The 24,616-nt window shown below is 39.1% G+C and overlaps 2 protein-coding genes across 6 annotated transcripts; one reads left to right on the top strand and one right to left on the bottom strand.

Moving 5' to 3' along the window:
• On the top strand, nucleotides 1–22,246 carry fuss (fussel). Of its 5 annotated transcripts, none has more exons than XM_065495312.1 (8): nucleotides 1–87; nucleotides 5,063–5,181; nucleotides 5,759–6,126; nucleotides 6,713–7,109; nucleotides 7,575–8,126; nucleotides 19,438–19,597; nucleotides 21,110–21,217; nucleotides 21,847–22,246. In XM_065495312.1, the coding sequence occupies exons 2-8, from the start codon at nucleotides 5,065–5,067 to the stop codon at nucleotides 21,942–21,944; spliced, it is 1,800 nt and encodes a 599-aa protein (XP_065351384.1). In that variant the 5' UTR covers nucleotides 1–87; nucleotides 5,063–5,064; the 3' UTR covers nucleotides 21,945–22,246. The 5 variants fall into 5 exon arrangements, with proteins under 5 accessions (XP_065351384.1, XP_065351382.1, XP_065351381.1 ...); XM_065495310.1 differs by having other exon boundaries at nucleotides 5,717–6,126; nucleotides 21,850–22,246; XM_065495309.1 differs by having other exon boundaries at nucleotides 5,717–6,126.
• LOC135946872 (uncharacterized) lies at nucleotides 22,239–24,333 on the bottom strand. Its single transcript, XM_065495315.1, has 4 exons — nucleotides 23,960–24,333; nucleotides 23,665–23,906; nucleotides 23,305–23,603; nucleotides 22,239–22,501 (listed from the first exon to the last, which is right to left on the bottom strand). Exons 1-4 carry the CDS (start codon nucleotides 24,285–24,287, stop codon nucleotides 22,258–22,260), a joined length of 1,113 nt encoding a protein of 370 aa, XP_065351387.1. The 5' UTR covers nucleotides 24,288–24,333; the 3' UTR covers nucleotides 22,239–22,257.
• Nucleotides 24,334–24,616: the final 283 nt, after the last annotated feature.

The following is a 24,616-nucleotide window of genomic DNA, read 5'->3' as shown; positions in this document are numbered from 1 at the left end:
ACCACCGCACCCCGACTCGGTCAGCAACCCTCCAGACCTGCCTGCCACGAGACAGCAACCCAATTGTCCAGCAGGTGCTCTTTCAAGGTAGGTTTTTAACTGCATTTATTTCTATATTTCTATTTGAATTTGTGTAGGTCATCTAAACTTTTCTTGTAAAATTTGTAATTTTTCGCTTAAAAAGTATTTTCGTTTGGCGGTTTTTAAAATTTTCAAATTGTTGATTTCTTTTAAATTTTATGCTGAATATTAATTCTCTCTACAGTGTTAAAATTGAATCTAAAATTTCAATTTTTCTGGTGAGGGATTTTATGGAATGAATGCCTTACCGGTTTAATAATTTTGTAAAGCTGTTCAATTTACTTTCTTTTAGCACCTCAAAAATATTCAAGTAATTACGATTAAAAAACAAGGCAATGACGAGATATTTTCGATACTAATCAAAGTTCGAAAAAAACCAGAATATTACCGGAAGAATTCGCACTGGAGGAAAAATTCGGTCATTCATCCGTGCTTGTTTTATGCATACTATAGTTTCGGCTGCAGTTGACACTAACAAAGGAATGTCATAATTTTTCTTCTATGAATGAACCCCGATTGCGATCTTCAATGACTGCATCGTATAAGCGTTTTTTAATGTTCGCTATTTTGCCCTTAATTTTTAAAGATTGGCGCCATTTTTATGTCAAAGTTGTAAAATTCTCAAAATAATACCTGTTTTTTTATATAATATGTAGAGGTTTTAAACGTTGATAGAGTTTTCATACACTGGCGCAAAATATGATTTATGTGAGGCAAACGATTACCCTGTAATTTTATCGTTATTTTTTTTATATTTTACTAGCTCTGTTTGCAATTTCTTTTCAAATTTGCTTCTATTATTTACTAATGACTGCAAGAATAAACAGAAAGATACACATATTATAAGGATCAAATTAAAACAAAAAAGTAGAAACAACTCTTAATTGAATTTTTATAAAATTCAATGTTTTTTCGCTTGTCAACTCATCACAAGTTTGTTTCAGCTTTTAAATATTTACTTAATTTATGTTGAATATAATTAAAATATTAATTAATATTTAATTAATTGTTAGTGGTCGCATTTTTAATTTATGTTCTTGGCAAAGAAGTAAGCATAAATTGAAAAATTGAATATTCGAAAGATTTTTACCGAAAATTTATTAGCTGAATTTATATCGTAGGTATATACTTTTTTCTAATAAAAAAATCAGAAATGCTGACAAATCGAATGACTGTATGATTATCTCTACACCAAAATAGTAATTCAATGCGTGGATTCACTATAAGCAAATCCTGAAAAAAATGATAAATATGACTCAATTGTTTGGTTTAAAAATGGTCAGGAAAGCTTTTATTCATGACTCTGGGTGAAGAAAAAGTCCCTGTTTTCACAGGCACACCTAAAAATTAAAAATTTTGTGCCTCTAACTTAGACAATCAATGGGTTAATATTACGTCACTTCCTCACTCTGCCAAAAAATTAAATGTTTGTGGTGCGATGTTACCTACAAAATTCAAATTTCAAACAAAAGTTTTAAATTAATTAATTATTGAATTATTTTATAGTAATTAATAAAGACAAAATGGCTTTTTCTTTTGCAATTCCATTCCTTAGTTTGTGAATGGGAGTAGCCATTAATCTATTTTATTATTTATTATTCGATTTATGTGATATGCATGCATTTTTTTCTAAATTAATACTCATTATTAAATGACAAGCATTCAACTAAACCAAAACATCAGCAGAGTGCATTGAAATAAAGTCCTTTGAATTGTTATTTTTTCCTCATTGGCATTTAAAAAAATCAGCTGAAAGATTTTGCTTACTGCAAAATTGAGTTTAGTATTCACTAAAAAAACACATAACTAACAGTAGAATTCCCCGAATACCAATAAATAAATGGAATCCGTTTCGCAGTGCGCGGGTAATCCGTTTCGGTGGCAATTTGTCAGCAAATCATCGAAACACACACAAAGACCCTTTTGGCGTCGCGAAAATCCAGCTGCTGAAAGGTTATTTATCCACGGAGCATAACTCATAACTATCCGGCTCATCCCCGGGGTGGGTTGAGCGGCCGCGCGAGGGGGGTGCATCTATTTTCGCTCAAGTGCAGAGATAAAAAGCGCGGAAGATGCCGACCGAGATAAATAAAAGCGGCCGAATAATCCGCTCGGTTTGTAATTGGAAACGTGTCGGTCGGCCTGAACAGTCCTTAAGCGCCTCTTTGAGCGCTGTAACCCTTAATGAAGTCGTCGCTAAAGAAGCAAGGGAGCCGCCGAGGAAACAACCCCTTCTCGCCGCAATTAATATGGATTGCCAACTAATCTGGCCGATAATTAGACACACCTCGCCAAAAACCTGTCTAATTGCGTTGCAGCCAGCGCACACGCGCTGGTTTCGAGGGGTGACCGAGGGTTTGAGTTGCCGATTGTTTTATTGTTTTATGGCCCATGTTGAACATATGGAGTCAAATAGAGGTTAAACCGAACACGCTATTTGGCTAAATGCTTAGTAAATACAATTCAAATCAAAATATCGTTTGAGTTCAAGATTTTCTTTTTTGCAAAATTCTTGCTTCATAAAAATTATTAGATCAATCTAAATCGATTTAATTGTAACTCACTCACGCTAAGACACTTAAAGGAAAATAATTAGTTTGATAGCAGGATATAGGGTTTGATGTTTTCAATATGTTTTTTTAAATTTAAACTGCGAACCCTTTCCTTGTCTGCAGCGTTTAGAAAATATTTCATTAATAACTTTTGGCATTCAATTACCGTAATTTCCACGCAAACAGAGGGGGAGGGAAACAATAGGCAATCCGGCAATAGCAAGTTTGCTTAACACATCGCCCTCCTTTTCGCGGTGTAAAATTGAGTTATCTTTCCTCTAGAGACCCTGTGCAGTTTGCAAAGCGCCGGGTCCTTCTTCCGATCCAATTAAAATTGACCTGCAACAATGTCACCCAAGCCCTCCAACGCAATGTCAGAATTTCATTCCAAGAAAATTACAAATAATACGGGATTTATGCATTGCTCTAAGCTAAAAAATGTTTCAGGAAAGCAATAAAATGGCCAAACATTTTCCCCGTCATTTTAGGATGGCTTTGAACACGGAAAACAATTTTATTTATTGATCTTTAAGGACTTGCTGACGTAAAAACCTTTTAATTGGCAAGCAAATACAAAAGCTGCACGAAATACCCAGCAGGTAAATCCTTTCCTCTTTTTGTTCTGTAGCAGATGAAAAACACAAAATGTATGTGTGCTTTTCCTGTAGTTTTTCAATACCGCGGTTTAACTACACTCTGTCACAGTGCAGAGGGACTTTCACAACACAGCCGTCCTTTGAAGTGTTCGGTCTAATGCCTATCGATTATTTACTTTTATTTATTATATCGGTCCGCGCAGAGCAGAGACTCGTTACACAATCCATCAGTGGAATGAATGGGGCCCACGCGCAAAAGTTTCACAGAAAAAGCTGCAAGAGTAAATAGAAATGCGGTAAATCCTGCAAAATAAAATAAATCCAGCTGCGGCAAAACTTTTGCGAATAATCCGTCGTTTTGCAGGCCGACGCTGGTAAATAATTTTGCTGCGCGTGCAACACATTATTTATTATTCAAAATGAGGGCGATATTTCCATCGAAACGCGTATATTTATCGCAAAACTGGCCCTCCAGACGAATTCAAAGCCTGTGTAATTGAATGATACAATTTCACATTATAGTCATCATCAGCAGCGATTCTTTCCGGCACAAGTGTGTGCATAATAAGAGTGTTTTCTCCGGCGTTTCTATAGCTACCGACTCAGCGCCCGAGAACAAACATACAAAACAAAATTGCTGTTTCTCGTCTTCATTCTGTCGCACGCAGAGTCAGCCCTCGACTGGCTTTATTATTATTCCTGCCGCTTCTGCCTTTTATTTCCATTGTTATTCGCCTTTTGCGAGCAGGTATTTTATTTAATAGTTTTTTCCTGCCTCCGGTCCCAAATGAAATGTGTTTCACGCGACTCACCCCGCCTCATACCAAATTCCATCCACTCGCTGATGATTTTTCCTTCCAGCACGTACACACGGCGCGCGCGTTATTAGATTTTGCCATTACAGTGCGCGACGCTGGAAATATACTTACTCCGCGCGCGCGGGCCGGGCCCGCCCATCTCTTGATGCGAAATCTCTTCTTTTCTTTACGCTGCCGTGATGTTTTCATTATCTGCGCTCGCTGAAAAGTCAATTGAATCAACGGTACCGCGCGCAAGAGAATTGGCGTTGAATAAATTGTGCAGGGGCGCAGACTTATTTAGAAGAAGAGGAAAGGCGAGAGGCGAGGAGGAAACTTTTAAATAGAAAACTTTTGTGTTCACGCGCTCACGTCTTTTTCTCTGAAAAGGTGTTTCTCTAAACTAACGGAATTTTTAATTTAATAATCAGATATTCAAACAGCAGTCTATTCCTTTGCATGATTACTGCGACGTAAATAATCATGATTTGAAATTAAATTTAGCTGAACCGTAAAATTAAGAAAAGCAACTGAAAAACTCATTAAAACGGTCAAATATTTCCATTTTCCGTGACAAGTTATTTTCTAATTTTCCAGGCAACCTCACTCCATTTCAATATTCCAGCGAGTTTTGCTCTCTTTCAGTGATCGCTTTCCATAGTGGGCGTTATTTAAAATTGCAAAATTAAATAAAATTAGTAGTATTTCCAATGGTATAACTCGTGGAAATCGTATTTTATGGTTTTAAGTGGAAATAAAGTAACCTTTTTTAATTAAGGTGCTTTACAAAATAAATAAAATACAGTTAACGTTAAAGAAACGATTATTCTCCTCAAAATCTAGTATCAAACAGATAAATTAGTACTAAAAGACAAAGATTCAAATAATTTACGATCGCAACAAATTTATTATTTTTTACACCCCTCACGATTGGTAACCAATCTAATATCAAAACTTCAACAAAAATACATTTAATCTATAAATCTTTCCAATGACAATTTAAGCAAGGGATTTTAATGATCGCAAACGAATGCAGGTATGGAAGTTGGCGTTCCGTGCGCAGCAATGACCCTCTCCTCGCACCATATGGCCGACGCGAACAGAGCAACCCCCGAGCACAAAATCAACATCGCACCTGCGGGCAAATCTAATCAGGTGGGTCATTAGTCGGCGAGCGTGATTAACAGGTCGCATGCATTGCACTGACTCGACGGTGAGTGCGTTGATTAATCTCGCTCGCGAAACTTTTCGAACATCTGTTTCAATGTGAAAGGTCAGACAATTTGGTCAAGCAAATCAATATACAGCAGACGAAATACTGTCACGGCTTGGAGGACCAAATTGGCATACAATCGATTAAATTTACACCAAACCTCTCCTAGTTCATTACGTGTTCATTTTTACAGGTTTTACAGGACAAAATATATTATTTTAAAACCTCAATTTCTCATCTTGTGCTGAGAGATGAGATATTGAGGTCTCAAAGTCTCCCAGAATTGTCCTATAAAACCCTCAAAATATAAATTTTATCAAAAAATTACCATATAATCTAATATAAGGTTTTATATTTCTATATTAGCCAATTTTACCACTTATCCGTGACATATATCGTACCAACACGCATATTTTTTTTAAATCTCCCAATCGATTAAAGTCGGGGACCAAAATTCTCTCTCCTCTGTTGGGACAGTGCGCGAACAAGTTCGACGAGCATAACGGTGGCGTGTCCCAGGTGAGTCAGGTGCTGCTCTACGGCGTGCCGATCGTCTCGCTGGTGATCGACAACCACGAGCGCCTCTGCCTCGCGCAGATCTCCAACACGCTGCTCAAGGAGTTCAGCTACAACGAAATCCACAACCGACGCGTCGCCCTCGGCATCACCTGCGTCCAGTGCACGCCGGTGCAGCTGGAGATCCTGAGGCGGGCCGGCGCCATGCCCATTTCGTCTAGGCGGTGCGGCATGATCACCAAAAGAGAGGCTGAGAGGCTCTGCAAGAGCTTCTTGGGAGACAACTCGCCGCCCAAGCTGCCCGACCACTTTGCGTTCGAGGTTTTCCACGAATGCGCCTGGGGCTGCAGAGGCAGCTTTGTTCCTTCCAGGTAACTAGATCATTCTTGTTTGAACATGTTTGGTTATGATGTTTTCTTTTTTTTCAAAAATTGCTGTACATTTTTTAAGGGGTTTTAAAATATTTTTTTTAAACAAATTCCAATCCGATTTAGAAGGGCCAGGCAGCTTTTGATAAAAAAAAATTGTGGCGTTTTTCACTCCCACTCAATTTACAATTAGTGTTCGATAAAAGGGGACATTTTCCAAAGGAATAGTTCCCCTTGTTTATGGTTCGTTAGATCAACATATCCGTAATTTGTACTTCAAATTTTTAAAAAATTCCAAACAATTTCTAGAAAGATACTCGGATTTCAATTAACTTTATTATTGCAATCTTCTCAGTAAGGTAATTAGCATTCTTTATAAAAATGTCGTTACATTTTCAAATTTTTCCAATAGAAAAATCCCTTGCAGAAATTGAACGGCTTGTAAGAGATATTTTAATCATTCTAATTAAATAAATATCAAGCTTTTATTGTGGATTTTTCAAACCTCTAGGTTTAAAATAAATACAAGGCAATCTAGTTAAAATTATTTGATTTTCACCTCCTCCGTCTGTTTTTAATTGATTAACAGATACAACTCATCCCGAGCTAAATGCATCAAATGCACGTACTGCAACCTGTTCTTTTCCCCGAACAAATTTATTTTCCACTCGCACCGACTGCCCGACTCCAAGTACGTCCAACCCGACGCTGCCAACTTCAACTCGTGGCGGCGCCACATGCGTCTGGCCGGCTGTCCTCCGGAGGACATTGTGCATGCGTGGGAGGACGTGAAGGCCATGTTCAACGGTGGCACCAGGAAGAGGATGCTGTCGTCCACTCCGTCCTCCGAGTCGGCTCCACCGGCTCCAAAGCAGCCGAAAAGCAGCGAATCTCGGTCGTCAAAAAAGAACAGCCATAATGCGCCACCGGCCGTCCACCCTATTGTCCCGACGAGACCTGCGGATATGACACCGTTTCAACCAAATGTGAGCACGAATACTTATTTTTTATTTAACTTTAAATCCAATTTTTGCACGACAAGGTGTTTGGAATTTTATAGCCTCTAAAATATTTCATTAAGGAATAAATTCAGGATGTTTGAACGGGGCGGGATTTAAAATAAAATACCATTGGATGATTTTGAAGACATTATAAACGGCTTTCAGACGGGTTTGAACCTATTTTCGAGTGATTTTCAGGCAAAAATAAAACATCACATTTTCAGGCGCTGTCAATTTTTGCGCCCTTTGTTTTTCAAAAGCTATTATGAATTCAGAATTGGATTCTTCCATCAAATTTCGATCAAATCCGATGAACTGATAAAATAGCCCCTTCAAAGAAATAATTAAAAACATACACATGGTCAAAAAACGTAGTTTTCATTCCAGTTTATTTTGATTGTTTCATTCTGAGGAGCATTGCACGTTTCAATTTTTATTATTTATTTTTAGCCACTGACTCCTGTTCCGCCGGCCCCGATGGCCCCGCGCGTGCCACCGACGGCCGTTTACCCCGAAAAACCGCCGGGCTACCCTTACGAACTGCACCGCAGCTTCGTGGACTACGTGTGGGGCCACCACCAGGCGCCGCACGCGCCCATCCAGCACCACAAGCCCTTCCAGTTCGCCCCCTACTCATTCCCTTGGCTGAAACGGCCCTCGCTGCTGGCCTTCGGCCCGGCGGCCGTGGCTGCGGCGGTGGCCGGGGAGACCTCCCTTCCGGAACACCCCCAGCCGCTCACTCCACCCGGTCCGACGGCCGGCTCAGCGGCCGCGGCGGCCGTGGCCGCCCTCTCGCACCACATCTACTCAAGCGCCTTCCGGCCGGTGGTGAAGACCAGCACCCCTCTGCCGGAAAAGGGCAACGACAGCGAGGAGGAGGAGGAGACAGTGGACATCGAGACCACTGAGGACCCTCTGCCGGCGCCGCTGTGGATCACCAGGCCCAAGTCTACGTCTCCCACGTCGGACAAAGCGGCCTCGCCTGATCTCCAGGACGAAAAGGTAAGATCCATGTTCACTTTTCGCGTTTTCATTAAATATACAAGAGTAGATCGCATTCGAACTTTAAAAAAGAGGAAATTAGTCGGGCTTAGAAGGATACTATAGCTTTTCAGGTTAGCTGATTTGAGTATTTTAAATTAATTGCGTTTAAGTTAGTCAATCTCTGAAAATTATTTCAAAATTGCAAACGCACGATTATATTGATGTTTCAGAGGTTTTCCTGAGTGTGAGTGGGACCCATTTTTTTAACACAAACGAAATGATCACCATTTTTTATATAAAAACTGAGCTGCAAAACAGTGTTCCCGTGTGAAACGCACCTTCATTTTACCAGTATTTTCCTTAACTGGAATCTAGGTATTTAAAAAATACAAACTTATATGTACAAAAAAACCAATAATTATCTCAATGCAAAAGTTTAATTCTTAGAACCTTGAGAACCTAAGCTCTTATTTTATTCAATCCAACAAATTGGAATGCCAGCTGACAACTCCGTCTCATTTCATGGCGCAGAGTTTATTTGCTCAGATCAAACGTTATTCCACTCAGCAACGGATGAGTAAACTAATGTGTCTCCTCTGATTGTGAACACGGGAGTCGAATTTAGAATAATCCGCAGCCAGGAGTAACCAGAGGGTTTAGCCTTCTGAAGCAAGGGATTGGCTTTGCGCCGCCACCGTCGTCTCATAATCCTAATTGAATTCGGAATTGTTATTTTTTAGTCGTCTGGTGTGCGGTCGGAACAAAGCTACGTAGACACATCTACACATGCAGAATAATTTGGCAAAAGTTGCCCGCGGCGAGATGAGCGCGCTGGCACGCCACTCTATAGGAGACAATTTTGAATTATTAACTCTTTTGTGCGCGCTCTCGCTGCTCTCGCCGCCACAGACAAAGAGGATTGCCTCGTTATTTAGCTCTAGGCCAATTTAATTAAAGGCGAATACTTAAAAATTAAACCATCCTCGCCGGTAGACAATCAGCTAATTTGCCGCTCACAAGGTAATTCTTAGGATTTTATGGCTTTCATGATGTGAATTTGACGGAAATCTTTCAATTTCACGGTTTTAGCGATTTATGGGACTTTAAGAAAATGACAACAAATATAAAAAATTTATCTTAAAATGTAGTTTTTGCTTAGTTTTGATTAAATTTGTTTTGAAAACTTAAATTTTATGAGACAAATCGATCGGTTAAATAATTCTAATCATTTTTAACCATAGCACTGGCTTCAAAATTCGTTTTTTTTTATTAATTCCTAAAAGAATTTTGAAACTAAAAGAAACTGAGCAAATAATTTAGTAAAAAGCACACAGTTTCTTCCGAGTTGAGTTTTTCCTTCCCCGTAAAACTTCAACAACCACTAACTTAATTATGCATGCGCGATTTGGCCCTCTTAAGGAGGTGATTAGTATTCCAACGAGCTGGAAAAGCGGAAAATAACGGCGCGCAGGATCACTCTCCGAGGAGTAATAATAGGCCGAAAACTTTCTTTTCCGGAGGAAAGTGCGCCAATTTCGCGGACCACGCAGCCACCAGAGGAGGCCTTCTGGCTTAATTAAATGCATTTAGAGTGATTATATTTAACGTGTAGGGTGTGTCCCTCTGTTGCTCACTGCATTTGTGATGGATGACGAAACCTGAAACCGAGCACACGACTTTTCAAACACACACAGACGCCGCTCGGCATGATCAGAGGGCGCGTAATGTTTCTCTTTCATAGTAAATTCTAGGCTATTGTGTCATCACAAAATTGGATTAAATTACAATTTAATTGAATTTAATATTTTTTATGAGTATGAGACAATTTCCGAGTTAATTGAAAAATGACCAAAGTTTTACCGAAATTTACTAGCTGCGGAAGTTCCGCAGTGTTTTAGGTCTCAGTCCTATGCTATCTAAGCTTAAAATGATTTCTTTTGATGTGAAGAAAACACAAACCAATCCATCCAACAATCGTAGAACGAGAGCGAGATTTTTTTATTTGCCATTTTACGTTTCTAAGGCATTTGGCAACACCGATTTTAGTTTTATGTACATCGAAATAAATTATTTTTAGAGCGGAATGCACAGTAGTAGGATTTACAATTAGTCTTAAATGAGTTAAATTATTAAGAATAGGGTGGCGCCATCGGTTTGCGGCTTCGAACACTAAAAGAGATTCTTTGAAATAAATTTTTTCATTCATTATTTGATATTTTTCTTTATAGCAACCTAAGTACTAAAAATCACTTCCCTGGTGATCTTAAAATTTTTGCAATTTTTAGTCCAGTGTCCATTTTGCTCTGGTTTCTTAATCAGCAAGTGAACTTTGGTCGTCCTGCTTTATGAGTTTATTAATTAAAAAGCTGTCGCGTTCCACCTAAAACTAAGCGTGTATGACCTTTGCCGACAGCACTCTAATAATCACCCTTTACTTATTTACTGTCGCCGGCCGCCGCTTTGATCGTCGCTCGGAGAAAAGGGCAGCGCTTAATTGCCTTTTGACGCACCACTGGTCAATAACTCTGCCAATATTACCTCGAGCCAAGTTGTATAGTTCAAGTTTAACACGACGTTTGTATTTCTAAATGAAAAAAATGAGTAATTATTTACTGGACATATATTTTTGTTGGTAAATAATGTAGCTATTTCCCTGATAGATTTCGTCCGACCTCGATATTCGCACCGAGTTCGTTCCAACTTGCGCAATAGGAAATGTAAATAAATTTGGATTCACTTTGCATGATTACTTTTGTAGCGGCGCTCGACTCGGATGGCCTAATATCAATTAACATGTTGTTTACACATAGAACGTGTCACCTTATTTGAAAAAGAGTCGGTGGGCGCCTCCAGCATTACGCAGCGTTTTATTTGTGCCGGCAGCAACATTCGGTGACAGGTGCAAACATGCCTTGGTAAATACAGAGAAAATCAATTTAATTAAATTTCACACACCCTGAAAATGCGTCTTCCTAAATTAAATTTCAGCAACGTTGCTTGTGAAATTAATTTTCAATGACAATAACGCCATTGCACAATGTTTACTTGAATTAAAGTTCTTAGAATTATACGTTGTTAAAAGTTGAAATACATTTGTGTCCTACAATTTTGATTAATGTTTTATGCTTTAGGTCAGTGGCAACTGCAAAGTAAATTACAGGCGAGGTACGAGGCCTCTGCATTTCGCATTGTGCACTGGCACATTTTTCGCTGCTTAAATGGCAGCTCGCTCGCGGGTGGTGTGCTGTGGCATTTGACATTTTGGCGAGCAGACCGACCGACCAGCAACTCCATAAACCGCATTATTAAAAGCCGAAAGGGAGACTGTGTTTCCGGGGGACTTGCCGTTAAACCTCGAAATGGGGAATAGGAATAGAAGAACAGGGAAAAAACTATTGTTTTTGCTCCTGATTAATATTTTTTCTATCGAAATGAAGGACTATTATTCTTCAGGGAATTGAGAAATTCTGATAATTTTTATTGAATTTATAAAATTATGAGCAACAAATACATTATCTTTGGTTAAAATAGTCGATCATTTTAATATGGTGTCTTACAAGCTCAAAATATTCTGTTTACTTATCAATTTCCACGAGTTCATAATCCGTTGAAAATTTCGAAACTTTTGTATCAAAAAACACGCCAACCAGACTTTTTTGTGAAATGCGACCACTGGAAGAGGGTGTGACTCGCGGGAATTTTGAAATAGGGGCGTGGTTCCCCGGAAAATTATAAAAGAAGGCGTAGCACGTGTATAGCAAACCGCGGGAAAATCATAAAATTTCTACAATTTTACCAAGATTAAGAGCTAAAAATCTTAATTAAACTATTCTATTTTAGAAAATAATAAAAAAATCACAGATAATCGGTTTTGCACATCAATTTGAAAAGATCTTCTAAATCAATTTTAAGATTCGCGTTTTGAACAAGCTCTTTCCCCGGACTTTGCATTAACTTGCGCGCCCTCGAAGACCACCCGCACCGTGCTGCTGTTTACCTCAGGAAATTAAGCGAGTAGTAGCAGGTTGTTAGCGAAAAGTGTGTCTACCCCGCAGCAGGAATATCTGTTTGCCATGAAATTGGCAGTTGTTTAAGCGCGTCGGCGGCGCACAGGAAGCGCTGAAAAATCCTGCACCCCTGCGCGCGCTCAGCCCGCCGTCATTCTCTCTCGCTAATGTCACTATTATTCGAATAATCCACGAGGGACGGGTGACAGCAGCGAGCAGTCAAAAGTAGCAGCGCCTTATGTTGTTAACTCTCCGCAGCAATCACTATAATTATATCTGCGTACACATACACACGGCTGCGAGGGTGAGCACTCGCCCCCACGCGACGCGCTATTAATATCATTATTTTAATCTCTACACACGTATCGAGCGATGTGATCAATATTCTTCAGATTTCTGATTTCAATTTCACGAAATGAGTACTGAATTTCGATTTCACCGCAAAAACTTATAAATGAAATAAAAACAACAATATTTAATCTGGTTATAACATCTCAAAGTTGAAAAAATAATTAATATTACATTAATAATTATAAAATTCTAAGAAATTTGTCTCTATTAGCACAGTAATATTTGTCAGAATAAAAAAATTGGGCAAGCTTACTCTCATTTTTCCTTAATTTATATAGCAAGACAGTAAATATTGACTGTATTTAAAATTATGTAACTCGCCACACAAACCTAAAATGCTCATTTTGCAGAAAATTATTCTATTCCTTTTTGTTAACCTAAAGCAATAAAGTGTGTGTTTTTAACGTAAAAGGTGACTTAAGGAAAAATTCTCATAAAACTCAGAATGTAATAATTTAAAATATGAAATTGTCAGCCGCAAATGTTACATAAACATAAAAATCCTCTATGGCAAATATTTTAGCGTTGTGTGTGAATGTGTCTTTTAGTGAACGTACGACTCGACTATATCTATTTGCCGACGTTTTAGCGACTAGATCGCTTTTACGTTGTGCCTTTTTCACTAAATTAATTGGGTGTTAAAAGGTTGACGGAGCAGTCCCTGAGCACAGGAATAAAAATCTAACAGGTTTTAAAATTAAGATGAGTCTTTCCCTCAGGCTTCAAGAGCAGTACTTAAAACAGAAAGGGTGGAAGTTCACGCCACATCGCCTCAGTGTCGTTAGCTGAAGACAAGCAAACTTTGAAACTGGTTGTTGCTAACGATCGAATGCACTCATTGCTGCTGAAGCACCCAACGGACGAAATTCTTTGCCACCCCGCCACCCGAATCATTTAATGCGACACAAACTCTTTTCTTGAAAAATGTTCTCTATATCTTTTATCCGAAAAGCACAAAAAATCTGTGCTTCTTCATGAAAGATCTATGGAACTGCTGCTCAATTAAAATTGATTTTGCTGCATTTTCCATCGAAAATGTCAATGCTTAAATAATTTAAAGAGAAAACTTTCATTTTTCTGTTTAATTTATCAAGATTTCAATACTCCCTCATTTTTCTATGCGGAAATAATTCATAAGACTCTCGCCAAAAGAAAAAAAATGGCAAACCAAAAGCATTTAAATTGATATATCAGAATTAATCCAAAGGATTAGTATATTTGCAAACGTTAATCATGCCATTTTGTAGAGAAAAAAATCCGCTGTAAATCATCATTTCAGTCCACTTGTCACGAGTAGTTAACATGAGGCAGGGTTGCTTTGAGCTTAAATATTCGTCATCGCGCGGGTTGGTCCAACACGAACAACAGCCAGCTAGCGATGAGAGAGGAGTGCGTTCTTTTATATTCCGGCTCTCTAGGGGATTCGCCTGTTTTTTTTCGCACGCCAAGACAAGACTGCGTCCCGTCCACCCCCTTCGGCTGCAAACAAACAAACAATGGGCACTCGTCTCAGTCGGGCGTGAATATATATGCAACCCGGCGTGCGTGCCGCGGCGCTGAAAGGTCACGCGCTGGCATTTGACGGGCCGCCGCGAATCCGCCGCCGCGCCGCACGAAAAGAATAATATACATTTAATGAGATACACACTTAACTTTTGTGTCGCCGCGAAAATGGTGCAGAGCAGTTTCAATATAATGACTTTGGTGCGGCTGATTACCAATCCGCTGGGGAGCTGATTGTCAGATTTTAAAGATGAAGCCGCGACACGCCATTAACATTTCATTTTCTCATTTATTATGGCTGCCCGGGGAGTTTTCGCCGAGGAAAAAAAATGAAAAATTGCGGCACTGATGCGCATTTTTAAATTACCATCAAAGAAGATTAAACCCGCGGCGCGGCAGCAGCGGAGGAAAAACTTCCGCACAAACGACGGGGGGACGCTAATAGGCCGGCGCTCTGCTGGTAAATAAGTTTGCACCGTCCGTGATTTCCACCGAGATTGCGCCGGAAAAGCGGACAAAATGTCAGAGTGACCGCAGAATTTGCCCAATGTGGTTTTAAAATCAATCCAGACACTGTGCATTAGAGGATAGTTTCATATTACTGCAATTATAATCACATAAATTTAAATAGAAATTCTTATTTAAAGAAGCCGACAGTTAATTTTGCATTGTTGACTATAGCAAGTAGTTCATCGAGTTAATTGTTTGTGAAATTAAGCTAAAGTTTATCTCTACCATGTGCAATAATGAAATCAGGACTGAGACAGTTTAACTTTAGGTTTTGTCAAATTAATCGAAAAATTAAATGATTATTTGCCTGATTTCAATCGCTCTAATCGAAATCTATCCTAATTTTAAAAATGTTTATCAAGTAATAATTGCATGAGACAATTTAAAAATATAAATTGCATGGGTGGCTTTGTGTTTTATCATATTAAAGAGGCAAATCATTTAGAATGACCGTTTGCTGTCTGATGTAATTTATCAGGGGTAAAGAGTAATCAGCAGCAGTGCAGTAATTGAATGCGGAAACCTCGAAAGTTCTTTTAAACATTCGAAATAATAGCACCGCGAGATAATGGAGCATGCGATGTTTTATTTCAAACACACAAGTGCCGACTGCCTTCCTCTCATTCTCTCGTCGAAATCTCACCGCTCCTCCGATATAATAAGTTTGGCAAAGCTTTGCTTAATCCTTTCTAAAACTCATAGCCGCAGCGCTCGCGTCTCTATTGTCTCCCCTTTGTGAAAGGACGAAATTCCGGCAAAGAACGGCGCTGCAGAGCAGATGATTCACAACTGACTCTTTACCATTAATTATAGCCGCAGGCAGGCAGAAACTGTGCCGGCGCAACACACAAAAAGTCATCAATAATTCGGCACGTTTGCATAATACGTGGAGAGAGCGCGCGGAATTGACTCTCGCTTGGTTTTATTCCCACCGGTGTTTTCGCTGCCGGCGAAAATTATTTAAAACAACCGACATTAATCTACAATTGAATTCAATCCGATTTAAGTTGCCGATCCTGTTACCGATGGCAAAGCTTCAATGTTGTTGGAAATTTATTAAATAAAAAAATTGGCTGATACAAATAAATTTAAACGAAAAATCTAAATAAAAACGTCGTGCCAACCCCTTCTTTATTTAAACTAACGGGTAACCTTGTCCATATTTAAAAATTTCCTCTTCTATATAGTGATAACCTTTCACAGAGAATCTGGTGGACGCGCTTTCCGACATAAATATAAGAAATTTTCAAAACATACTGCCTTATTTCTATCGGTCATCTCGTGGAAATCGATTGTTTTTGTTTTAAGTGGAATAGAAACACTGAAGGCATTTACTTGGCATATTAAGATAATGTTGAACGTTTCTAGAACCAGATTATAACTATTAAAATCGATTAGTATAAATATAATTTTGTGACGAGACACCAATTAAAATTCAAGCAAAAATCTGTTACTATATCCCTATGAATTCTTAGCGAGTCTAAAAAAATCTCAGCAGCTTCAATAAAGCAACGTATGCGAGATGAGAGTCCCGTGGGAGTCGTCGTTTGAGATTCGCCTTGCGGGATGCGAGAGGGTGGGAGGAGCACCCTTCACTTTTACGCAACGAGTGAAAAATAAAGTGGCGTGCATGCAGATAGATGGGGAGGGGGCTGGAACGCTCGCTGGTAATCTGATGAGTATTATCAAGAACAATAATCGCGAGCGTTGCCATTGAAACGCACACACGCGCGCCCGCTCTATCCATCTATAATTCAGGCGGGGCAAATTCATTAACAATTGCGCCTTGTGTCGAGCTAGACGCTCCAGGCGGGGAGATGCGTTTCATCGACTAGCTCCTGCACTTGGAATGTAATCACTAACATCTATTCAGAACAACCATATATATAATCCTTTTGCCCCTGCAAGCTGTTTTGCTGATTGTTTCTAAGCTATGGGGATTTTAATGCACTCTTAATTATCAAACATTTTTCTTACAATAAACAGTTGATTTGATTCCAATGCGACCAAAGAATCAAAATAAGGTAAATTTAGATTAGAAAATAGTAAAATTTAACGTTTTATAGGGTTCAAAAAGGGAGTTGGGGGGTTGGCACTTTTATACTACTTTGGCTGTCTAGAGGAGGTTGAGACTATAGTCAAGTGGTGTCCGGTTTTTGAAAATCCGACCATTAGAAGCTGAGATTTGGGCAAAACAACATTTTCAAATATCCGAAAAAGTATCATTTATGTAGTTTTTATTTTCTTTAGTAAAAATGAAGGAAAGAGTGATGTTAAAAATATATAACTTAATTTTTTACGTTCTACAAGATGACACAATATCAAACCAAAAGTAAAATTAAAAAAAAAACATTTCCAAATTAGAGTTTTATTCCGGAAATTTGATTTAGTGACCTAGACCTTTAACCTACTACTTTGAGGTCAACAGGAAAGTATAAACGAACGAAATTTCCGTAGATTTCGATGAGAAAATTAATGCGGGAGATTTAATTTCTTTGCCATTTCAAATTAAATGCTCCGCTTACACAATTACGTTTTGAAACTTTGGATATTATTTTAAATAATAATAGAATCCGATAAAAAGAATATATATTTATATGATGGTTAAATAATCCACTTAACCACTGCTTGCCTGCTGGTGGAAAAAATTGCAAAGAGCAGCGGTCGAGCATGGTAAACACACTTTCCGTAATATTGCTCTCTGCTCTTTTTTATTTATATGTTATTGCATGGCAAAAGCTGATGAATTTTTGATGAGTATCGCCAGGGAAAACGCGTTTTCGCCATAGTTTGAGAGCGGCGCCGTCGCGGACAGACGCCGCATATCATTTATCAAACGAGTGACAGCGCCGGTTGCTGACCTTTTCTCGGAAAGTGCTCTTGATTACAATATATATCACGGAATTGTGCCGTGCGTTTATGCGTTTTGCCTGACAGTGTGGCATTAAATATTATTTATTCACCAGCCAGCGACCCTTGTTGTGGTCATTTTTATTTATTTTCCACTTGATAGTTGCCACGCGTTGCCCCTGTTGGAAATAATTACCATTTGTCAAACGGAAAGGTATTTCAAGGACTCAATGTTGTTTCTTTTGATTGATAAATTGAATGCTTCGATAAAAACCATGGAAATTATGTAAATATTACTATTTTGCTAGAGTTAAAAAACGTTACTCTTTTGGAAGTGCTTAGTAAGTCGAAGCTAATTATGTGCGATTTTTATACATTTGCAAGAGTTCATGATTTTCCAATAGAAAAGTGCTCTGGGAAATTCACGTGCAGAAATGCAGCGGCTTTTAGTTGAGTTTTAATTTTTTCTGGGATAGTTTTTATAAAATCCAGCTTTATTTTGGTTATTTGAGATTTTTTGCGAGTTACATGACATGCCTTTAAAGACAAAAGTCAATTTTTATAATGGTTTTTCCAGAAAATTAAGGAAATAAACCATTTTCTTTAGAATATGTTCAAAAAATCAAATTTCATAGGCTTTCTGAGTTTGCCAAGCACTCATAGCCGCTGAATTATAAAGCCAAAATCGCATCTCTAACATAAATATTTGACATTTTAAATATATTTTGTTTACTTAAGACAATTTTTTATCAATTCAGCTTTAATTTTTTAAATTTTAAACAGCTGAGATAAAATTCGAGATTTTAACTTCCTTTATTCGAAATCCGCGAATAACATAAAATTTTCCAGGCCAATTTAATCTTCTGTAGAATATTATAGCAAAAAATATATATTCTAGCAATTTCAGATTAATTGGTGCGTTCTCTTTGTCAATAAACTAATCAATTAAAAATTCAGAGAGCAGAATTGAAAATATATAAAGGACGCACCCCAATGCCTCCATTCAATCGGGCCAATTAAAAAGCAAAAGTTTGAATGTGTGTGTTTTATTGCACGCTACGTATAAATCGGCTCATGAAACAGTACTGTAGGTGGAGCGAGCGTGCCGGATAAAAAAGTAAATGTTTGATGTTTAATTTAAAATTCAATTTGACGAACCTTAAATCTTTTTCATTATTCAATCCCATTGTGTCGCAAAAATATAAAACATCAGCAGCGAGCGCTGCGCGCATTTAACGATTTTTTACGAAATGACATTCAAATAACTCATCTCTCTGCGTTCGTTCGCTTTTTCGACACAATTGATGGTCCGTGCTTCGTTTCAAAAAGAGTGAGTAGTGCGGAGGGCGGAGATTTACAACGAAGCCGTATTTTTATGCACAGCAAAATTCATATTAAAAAGCGCTCCTATTTTATTCTCGGGAAAACAAACACAGAGGAAAATTTTGAACTTTGTAGAATTCCTCTGCTGTCTTTTCCTTTTCTCTCTCTGCAGTTAGTTTTTTCGTCCTGTTTTCAATTGGCGTTGCTGCTGCTGCCGGCGTGTTTTTTTTTATTAGGGCATTGTCGTGCGTTAAAAACAATTGTGCTCGTCCCTTTGCCGCTCTCGACTCGCTTTCTGCTTTCGCAAAGTTTTTTATATTCCAATTCTCTTTACATAATCACATACAATAACTCTGGAGCGCTCTGCTGCCGGGCGTGGCGTGTAATAACAATAAAAAAGGCAATTGTACACACATAGAAAGGTTATTTTTGAGGCTTAAAAATATATCTCGGGAAGAACTTTGCCAAATGCGTCCCGAGAGCTCTTTAGTGCTTCTTCGCACGTGCGACGCATTCAATAAAACACAGCACACGCGAGGAAAAGAGAGAAACGAGGCGTCCTTCTCTTGCTCATTCAATACGTGAGCTGCAGCAAATAAATAAGAGAGACAAACGAGAGAAGAACAAAACAGCAGCCTTATTTATCGTCTCTTCTGGCGCGCGCACGGAAAAGTTGCGAGGGAAACGGATTTAATGGCTCCGGATTGAGCAAAGCGAATTTTCTCGCGCCACTGCCTTTCAATTTGGTTTCAATGGCCGCCGCCCTTTTTTCCGCTGTGTTGCAGGCCAAAGCGGAGGAGCCGGGGGAGCAGGCCGCCGGTTCACCCCTCCAGCAGGCCAAGCCCTCGCCCAGTCCCACGCTGGAGCGGCCGTGGGCCCTGACGGCCCACGAGAAACGCCTCTACCGACCCCACGATATGGCCAGACACCTCAGCATGATCAGAGGTAAAAAAATAAAACACGGATTTAGAGCGTATGCAACGCTCGTGTCCGGCCAACCGCGCAGGTTGCATAAGAGCTTTGTAAAAATGCGGCAGGGCGTAGAATGAATAAAGCGCGCGGCACACACATTCAATTAGAGGCTCGTTAGGGCTGGGAAATTTAGACTTTTTCCTTCGAACCACGACCTAGGTCTAGACAAAATATTAGATCTGAGGGGAAACTGATTTAAGGGGGTATCTGTGGAAGAATATTTACGTCTTTTAATTTAAAAAATTATTGATCACTTTAATTTTTCATTATTCAGCTCCGGAGCAGAAATCGTTGTTGAGTTCAGGGCTAATCAGGGTAGCCTTACAGACCAATCGAACGCCATATTTTTCACCATCAACTAGCTTTTTTAATATTTTCCATATTTTCAGACTCAACGAATGTCACAAATTGTGCATTTGTGCCAATATTTTAGCCTCTAAATCTCTGATTCTAACAGTCAGAATTGCAAAAACTGCACACCGTTCGACTCGTCTCAACCTCCTCTAGATAGCCAAAGGGTTTTGAAGGCGATCAACCCTCATCCCCCTTCTACCCGATGAATTGCAGTAATGATAAAAATCGTGTCTCTTTACTGACCACAACTCTCTTAAATAAATAAAAATCTGCCACAAACTACCACCTACCGTTTGCAAGGGTGGAAAGATTAAAAGTAATATTGCCAATTTTCAGGATTTTAAGCTTGACATTAAAATTTTTAATTTGTTTTACATACTTTGTTCTTTAAGGAACGACACATTACTTCATGTCTTGAACTATGAACAAAAACGTAGGATTCACAGCCCTAACCATGACGAATGATTCACGCGAGGCAACTGGAATATAAATAACAAGAACGTTATCGATATCCCTGGTACATATGCAAAGCGAACCTGAATACTCGCAGACAGACTTCTTAGAAATCACCATCGTTATTACGATATAGAAGCAATACTACAAAATAAGACACAATAAAGTGGGCGTGCAAGTTGGTCAGTTCCAGCTTGAATGGCAAAGCGGCTTGGAGTCGAATCCTCGTCGGCTACAAAGATGTTCCGACGCACAACTTTTGCATAACCATGGTAACTGGAGGAAATGTAGTGAATTAAATTTACTTACACCTGCCATTCTGCTGAATCCAGCCATGATGCCTGATGCCACTTGGCATTTAATTGGCGGCATTACGAATTTTAAGCACACTATTCAAAGCGCGCGCACGGCCAAACCGCGATAATTATCGACAGCGGCAATAATTGGCTGCTCCTCTCGCTTCAAGGGACTCGAGCAGTCATTATAGGGCTTTGATACAATTATTAAGTGTAGCGGCGACCACAGCAAAGCCTTCTTTTCATGCCAGCCGCCGGCAGCGCGGTCCCTCGACGAAAATAATTAAGCCTCTGTGTGTGTGCTCCCTGCCTTTTCGGTTTTTATACCTTGCGAACTTTACGGAGGGACTTTTGAATAATCACGACCGTCTTTTTGCTGCAGAATTGGCCTCCTCGCCAGACCCAAACTCTGGATCTGCGATGCAAAGTCAGACTTTGCTAAGAGACGTGGAGAGAAGAGCTCGGCTTTCAGTCCAAGGAAGAATTAAAGGTTTGATCATTTATTCCTGACTATTGAACACTTTTAAATAAATGGGTAAACGGAAAAGCCATGAGGGTATAGACGCAAAAAATTATTTTTCCGGAGTACAATTTCCTGAGTTAAAATTTGTGTTTATTTATTGCCTATTCCTAATCCATGTGGTAACAAAATTTGCGATTTTAATAAATTTGCCAATTTTACCACCGGTTAAATGCCAGTCACAACTAAGCTAATTAAATTTAAAGTTTTTTCCCACGTGCTATTAAATTTTCCAGCATCCACCTCTTTTCCAGAATAATCATATACGTTTTAAACAATTTTCTCGCTGATTATTGATGATGAGTTCGCTTAAATTAATCATAGCTCATTTGTAGCGTTTCTAGAAAAAGCTTTTTCGCAAGCCATATATGGTTTTTATGCACTTGATTTTCCAAGTGTCCCTCAGCCAAAACCAAACAATTTCTTTTTTTCAAGCTGATTCTGATAGTGTTATTGTGTATTCGAAATTTGAAAATTGTCGCAAAGCTAGTGAGTTTTGAATTCATTTTTAAAAGTTGTGTGATTTTTCCTGTCTTCAATTACTGCCTGTCATTATGAAAAGCAAATTAATTCTAAAAATTACGTTACTTTTGTTCCAGAAGCTCAGAATGCCCTTCACCATTTGCAGCATAAAATTGGTCTTGATTGCACGAATTACCCACACGCATTTCAAGAAGCAAGCAACATCTCCCCCTAGACTCTTGTAAATCATCCTATAATTGTTTAATTGTTAAGCACCCTATAGAATATTCCATCCTGATATTAGGTAACTAAATTCTCGATCTATATAAATTCATAAAATTGATGTTCCACGTTGGTGTTAAATATGTACCAAGAACTGTTTATATACATCTAGTCGATGGCTAAACCAAAGCTGTAAATAATGCCTAGTCCTATGTTGTGATACGCTCTGTACTTTTAACCTGAATTTGAACAAGTAAGGCATCCAAAACTACTGATATTACTGTGTACTTCAATCAAATAAAATGGATTAAACAAGCTTCAGAATTTTAATATCGGTGCAATGGCATCGGGATGCTGGGTCTCTTTTTGCGCGATTTCGGCGAGAGGACCCACGGATTGTGTTCCTGCGGAGGCGTGGCGAACTTCTCATTGAACATATTGCACCGCTCCAGCCGCTCGGCGGCCCTAATCAGCTTGAGTTGCTCCGAGTGGAGCCAAGTGTCGTCGGAGCGCTTGTTGTAGCGTTCGCGGGCACACCGCAAACGGGCGCCGAATTTGTTGTCTTTGGACCTGAAATTTAATGAATTCAGAATAAATCAGATTTTCATTTATTGATGTGATTAATTGAGAGCGAATTCTGGAAAATTTTCTGGGAAAGTCACCAGCAAGCTACGCAACTCGCAAAAAAATTAAAAAGCTAAGATAAAGCTTCAAAGGAGAGTCGAATTTTAAATTCCAAAATAGAAAAAATTGCGGCTTTTTTACTCATGGAGATGAAATAGGGGCCAAAAGGGGTTGGAGAGTTGTGCATCCCCCAAAAACCATTTAGCTCACCAGGGGAAGTCAAGAAAAGTCGAACGGTATGCAGTTTTTGCGTTATTAACGTTTAAAAACCGAGATTTGGCGTTCGCAATATTAGCAACAACTGAAAAATTTGTGTTTTCCGATATTCAAAATTGAATTTCTTGATTTTTAAATAATGGAGCTGATTTTAAAATTAAAAAAACACCCGGATTTTTTAAAATGACCCCTGATGACCTTAGATCTTGACCGATGACCTCAAAATGGGCTTTACAAGAGAATTTCAATGCAAACCTAACCTTTTAAATCGCTCCAACTTTAAATGAATTATTGCATTCTCAAAATTTGCCAAAAATATCCCATAAAACCCGCAAAAATGTAAAATTTGACAAAATTGTATGGTTAATCTATGAGTTAAGACTGATCGATGATGTGAATTACATCAGATTATCAATACACCATAGCAAAACCGTCCTGCGACCCTTGATTTTCGCTTTATGCAACCTGCGTGACACTTGGTTTGTGCGGATTGCATACCAGCTCGCACAGCAAACCACAATGCTACAACTGACCTAGTGCTGACGTACAAGGCAGGCATGGGCGGATGCTCGGTGGGTCTCTTCTTAATTCCGAAGCTCTGTCTCGGGTCGCAGCGCTGCGGAGGCTCGGTCAGGTCCTTGACGCAGCCCCGGCGCCGCTGCAGCACTTGGGCCTTCATCCGCTGGGCCCTTTCGTAGTTGATGATGTGCCTGGCCTCGGACACGATCATCCTGTTGTCCCGCCTGGTCATCTCGCACAGGTACTCGCGGGATCGCATGCGGGCCCGCTGCATGGCTTGACGAATGAGCGGTTGTTCACGTTTCAAAACCGCCTTTTGTGCGATTGCAAACTAAATTAAACATTTTGACATTATTTGGAAATAAATTACACGCCTTTTCCCATTCTGGTATTTCCACTACTTTCTTCAGGGTTGGCAGGAAGAGTTTAAAGGTGGTGTTTGTATTGACCACCTCAAATTTTAAATTGGAGGCCGACTCGAGGAACTCCTTGATTTGGTACTTTGGCTTTGAAACAGAGCCCTTCGCATGGTCACCGTCCACTTCAAGTTCGGAAAATCGTTTTTCAAGACTACGAAGCTCGATTTTCGGGTCCTTTGATTCCTCTGTGATCCCAACTACATTTTTACAATAGTTTTAAAAAGGTATAAAATTATAGACGCTGTTACACCTTCAGCATTTTCGTCTTCCTCGAACAATTCATCTCCAATCGTGGTCTCAGCGTCCAAAAGCAATTGTTCTAGATCCAAATCCTCGCTGGCTCCTGGCTCCGAAATAGACGCTTCGTCCTTTGCACTCTCAAACAATGCATTTTCCTCCACCTCACAATCAGCACTGGCCTCATCGTCTGGGTCTGGAACCACTTCTTGCTCAACTGCATCGGCTGTAATTTCGGCTGGAACCTCCTCAGGAATGTCTTCTGTCACCAGATTCTCATCGTTTTCATTGTCAGAATTTTCCACATTTTCACGGCCAGAATTTTCAGACTGGTCGTCCATTTTCAAAAGCAGTGTCTAAAATTTTAGTGAACTGTGTAAGAATGAGAATTGTCGGTTTTTATTTTTTGATTGTTAAGTAATTAAAATTTCTTTATTGCTATATTGACTACAGCAAAAATAAACAATATAAAAATTATTTTATTGTTACAGAGATTTAATAATAATTACATATTCATTAAACCGAAAATCCTGGAATTTTTGTTATGAATATACATTTTTGTCAAGAAATTCCAAATTTTGAAATAATTTTGCTTTTTAACTTTAATTTTAAATAAAGACAATTTTCAGACAACCCAGTTTATAACCGTTTAAATTTTGCTTTTTGAACT

This window comes from Cloeon dipterum, chromosome X (genome assembly GCF_949628265.1).
Source record: "Cloeon dipterum chromosome X, ieCloDipt1.1, whole genome shotgun sequence".
NCBI classification, from domain to species: Eukaryota; Metazoa; Arthropoda; class Insecta; order Ephemeroptera; family Baetidae; genus Cloeon; species Cloeon dipterum.
Note: the sequence above shows the minus strand (reverse complement) of the source record. Positions and strands in the feature narration are given on the sequence as shown.

What these genes read in the sequence shown, in the direction of transcription:
- fuss (XM_065495309.1), top strand. Translation starts at nt 5,065, where the DNA reads ATGGAAGTTGGCGTTCCGTGCGCAGCAATGACCCTCTCCTCGCACCAT. An exon ending in CTGCGGGCAAATCTAATCAG is followed by an intron (nt 5,182 to 5,716) that starts GTGGGTCATTAG and finishes CTGTTGGGACAG; the next exon opens with TGCGCGAACAAGTTCGACGA. An exon ending in GGCAGCTTTGTTCCTTCCAG is followed by an intron (nt 6,127 to 6,712) that starts GTAACTAGATCA and finishes ATTGATTAACAG; the next exon opens with ATACAACTCATCCCGAGCTA.
- LOC135946872 (XM_065495315.1), bottom strand. Translation starts at nt 24,287, where the DNA reads ATGGACGACCAGTCTGAAAATTCTGGCCGTGAAAATGTGGAAAATTCT. An exon ending in GGAAGACGAAAATGCTGAAG is followed by an intron (nt 23,907 to 23,959) that starts GTGTAACAGCGT and finishes GTAAAAATGTAG; the next exon opens with TTGGGATCACAGAGGAATCA. An exon ending in GCCTTGTACGTCAGCACTAG is followed by an intron (nt 22,502 to 23,304) that starts GTCAGTTGTAGC and finishes ATTAAATTTCAG; the next exon opens with GTCCAAAGACAACAAATTCG.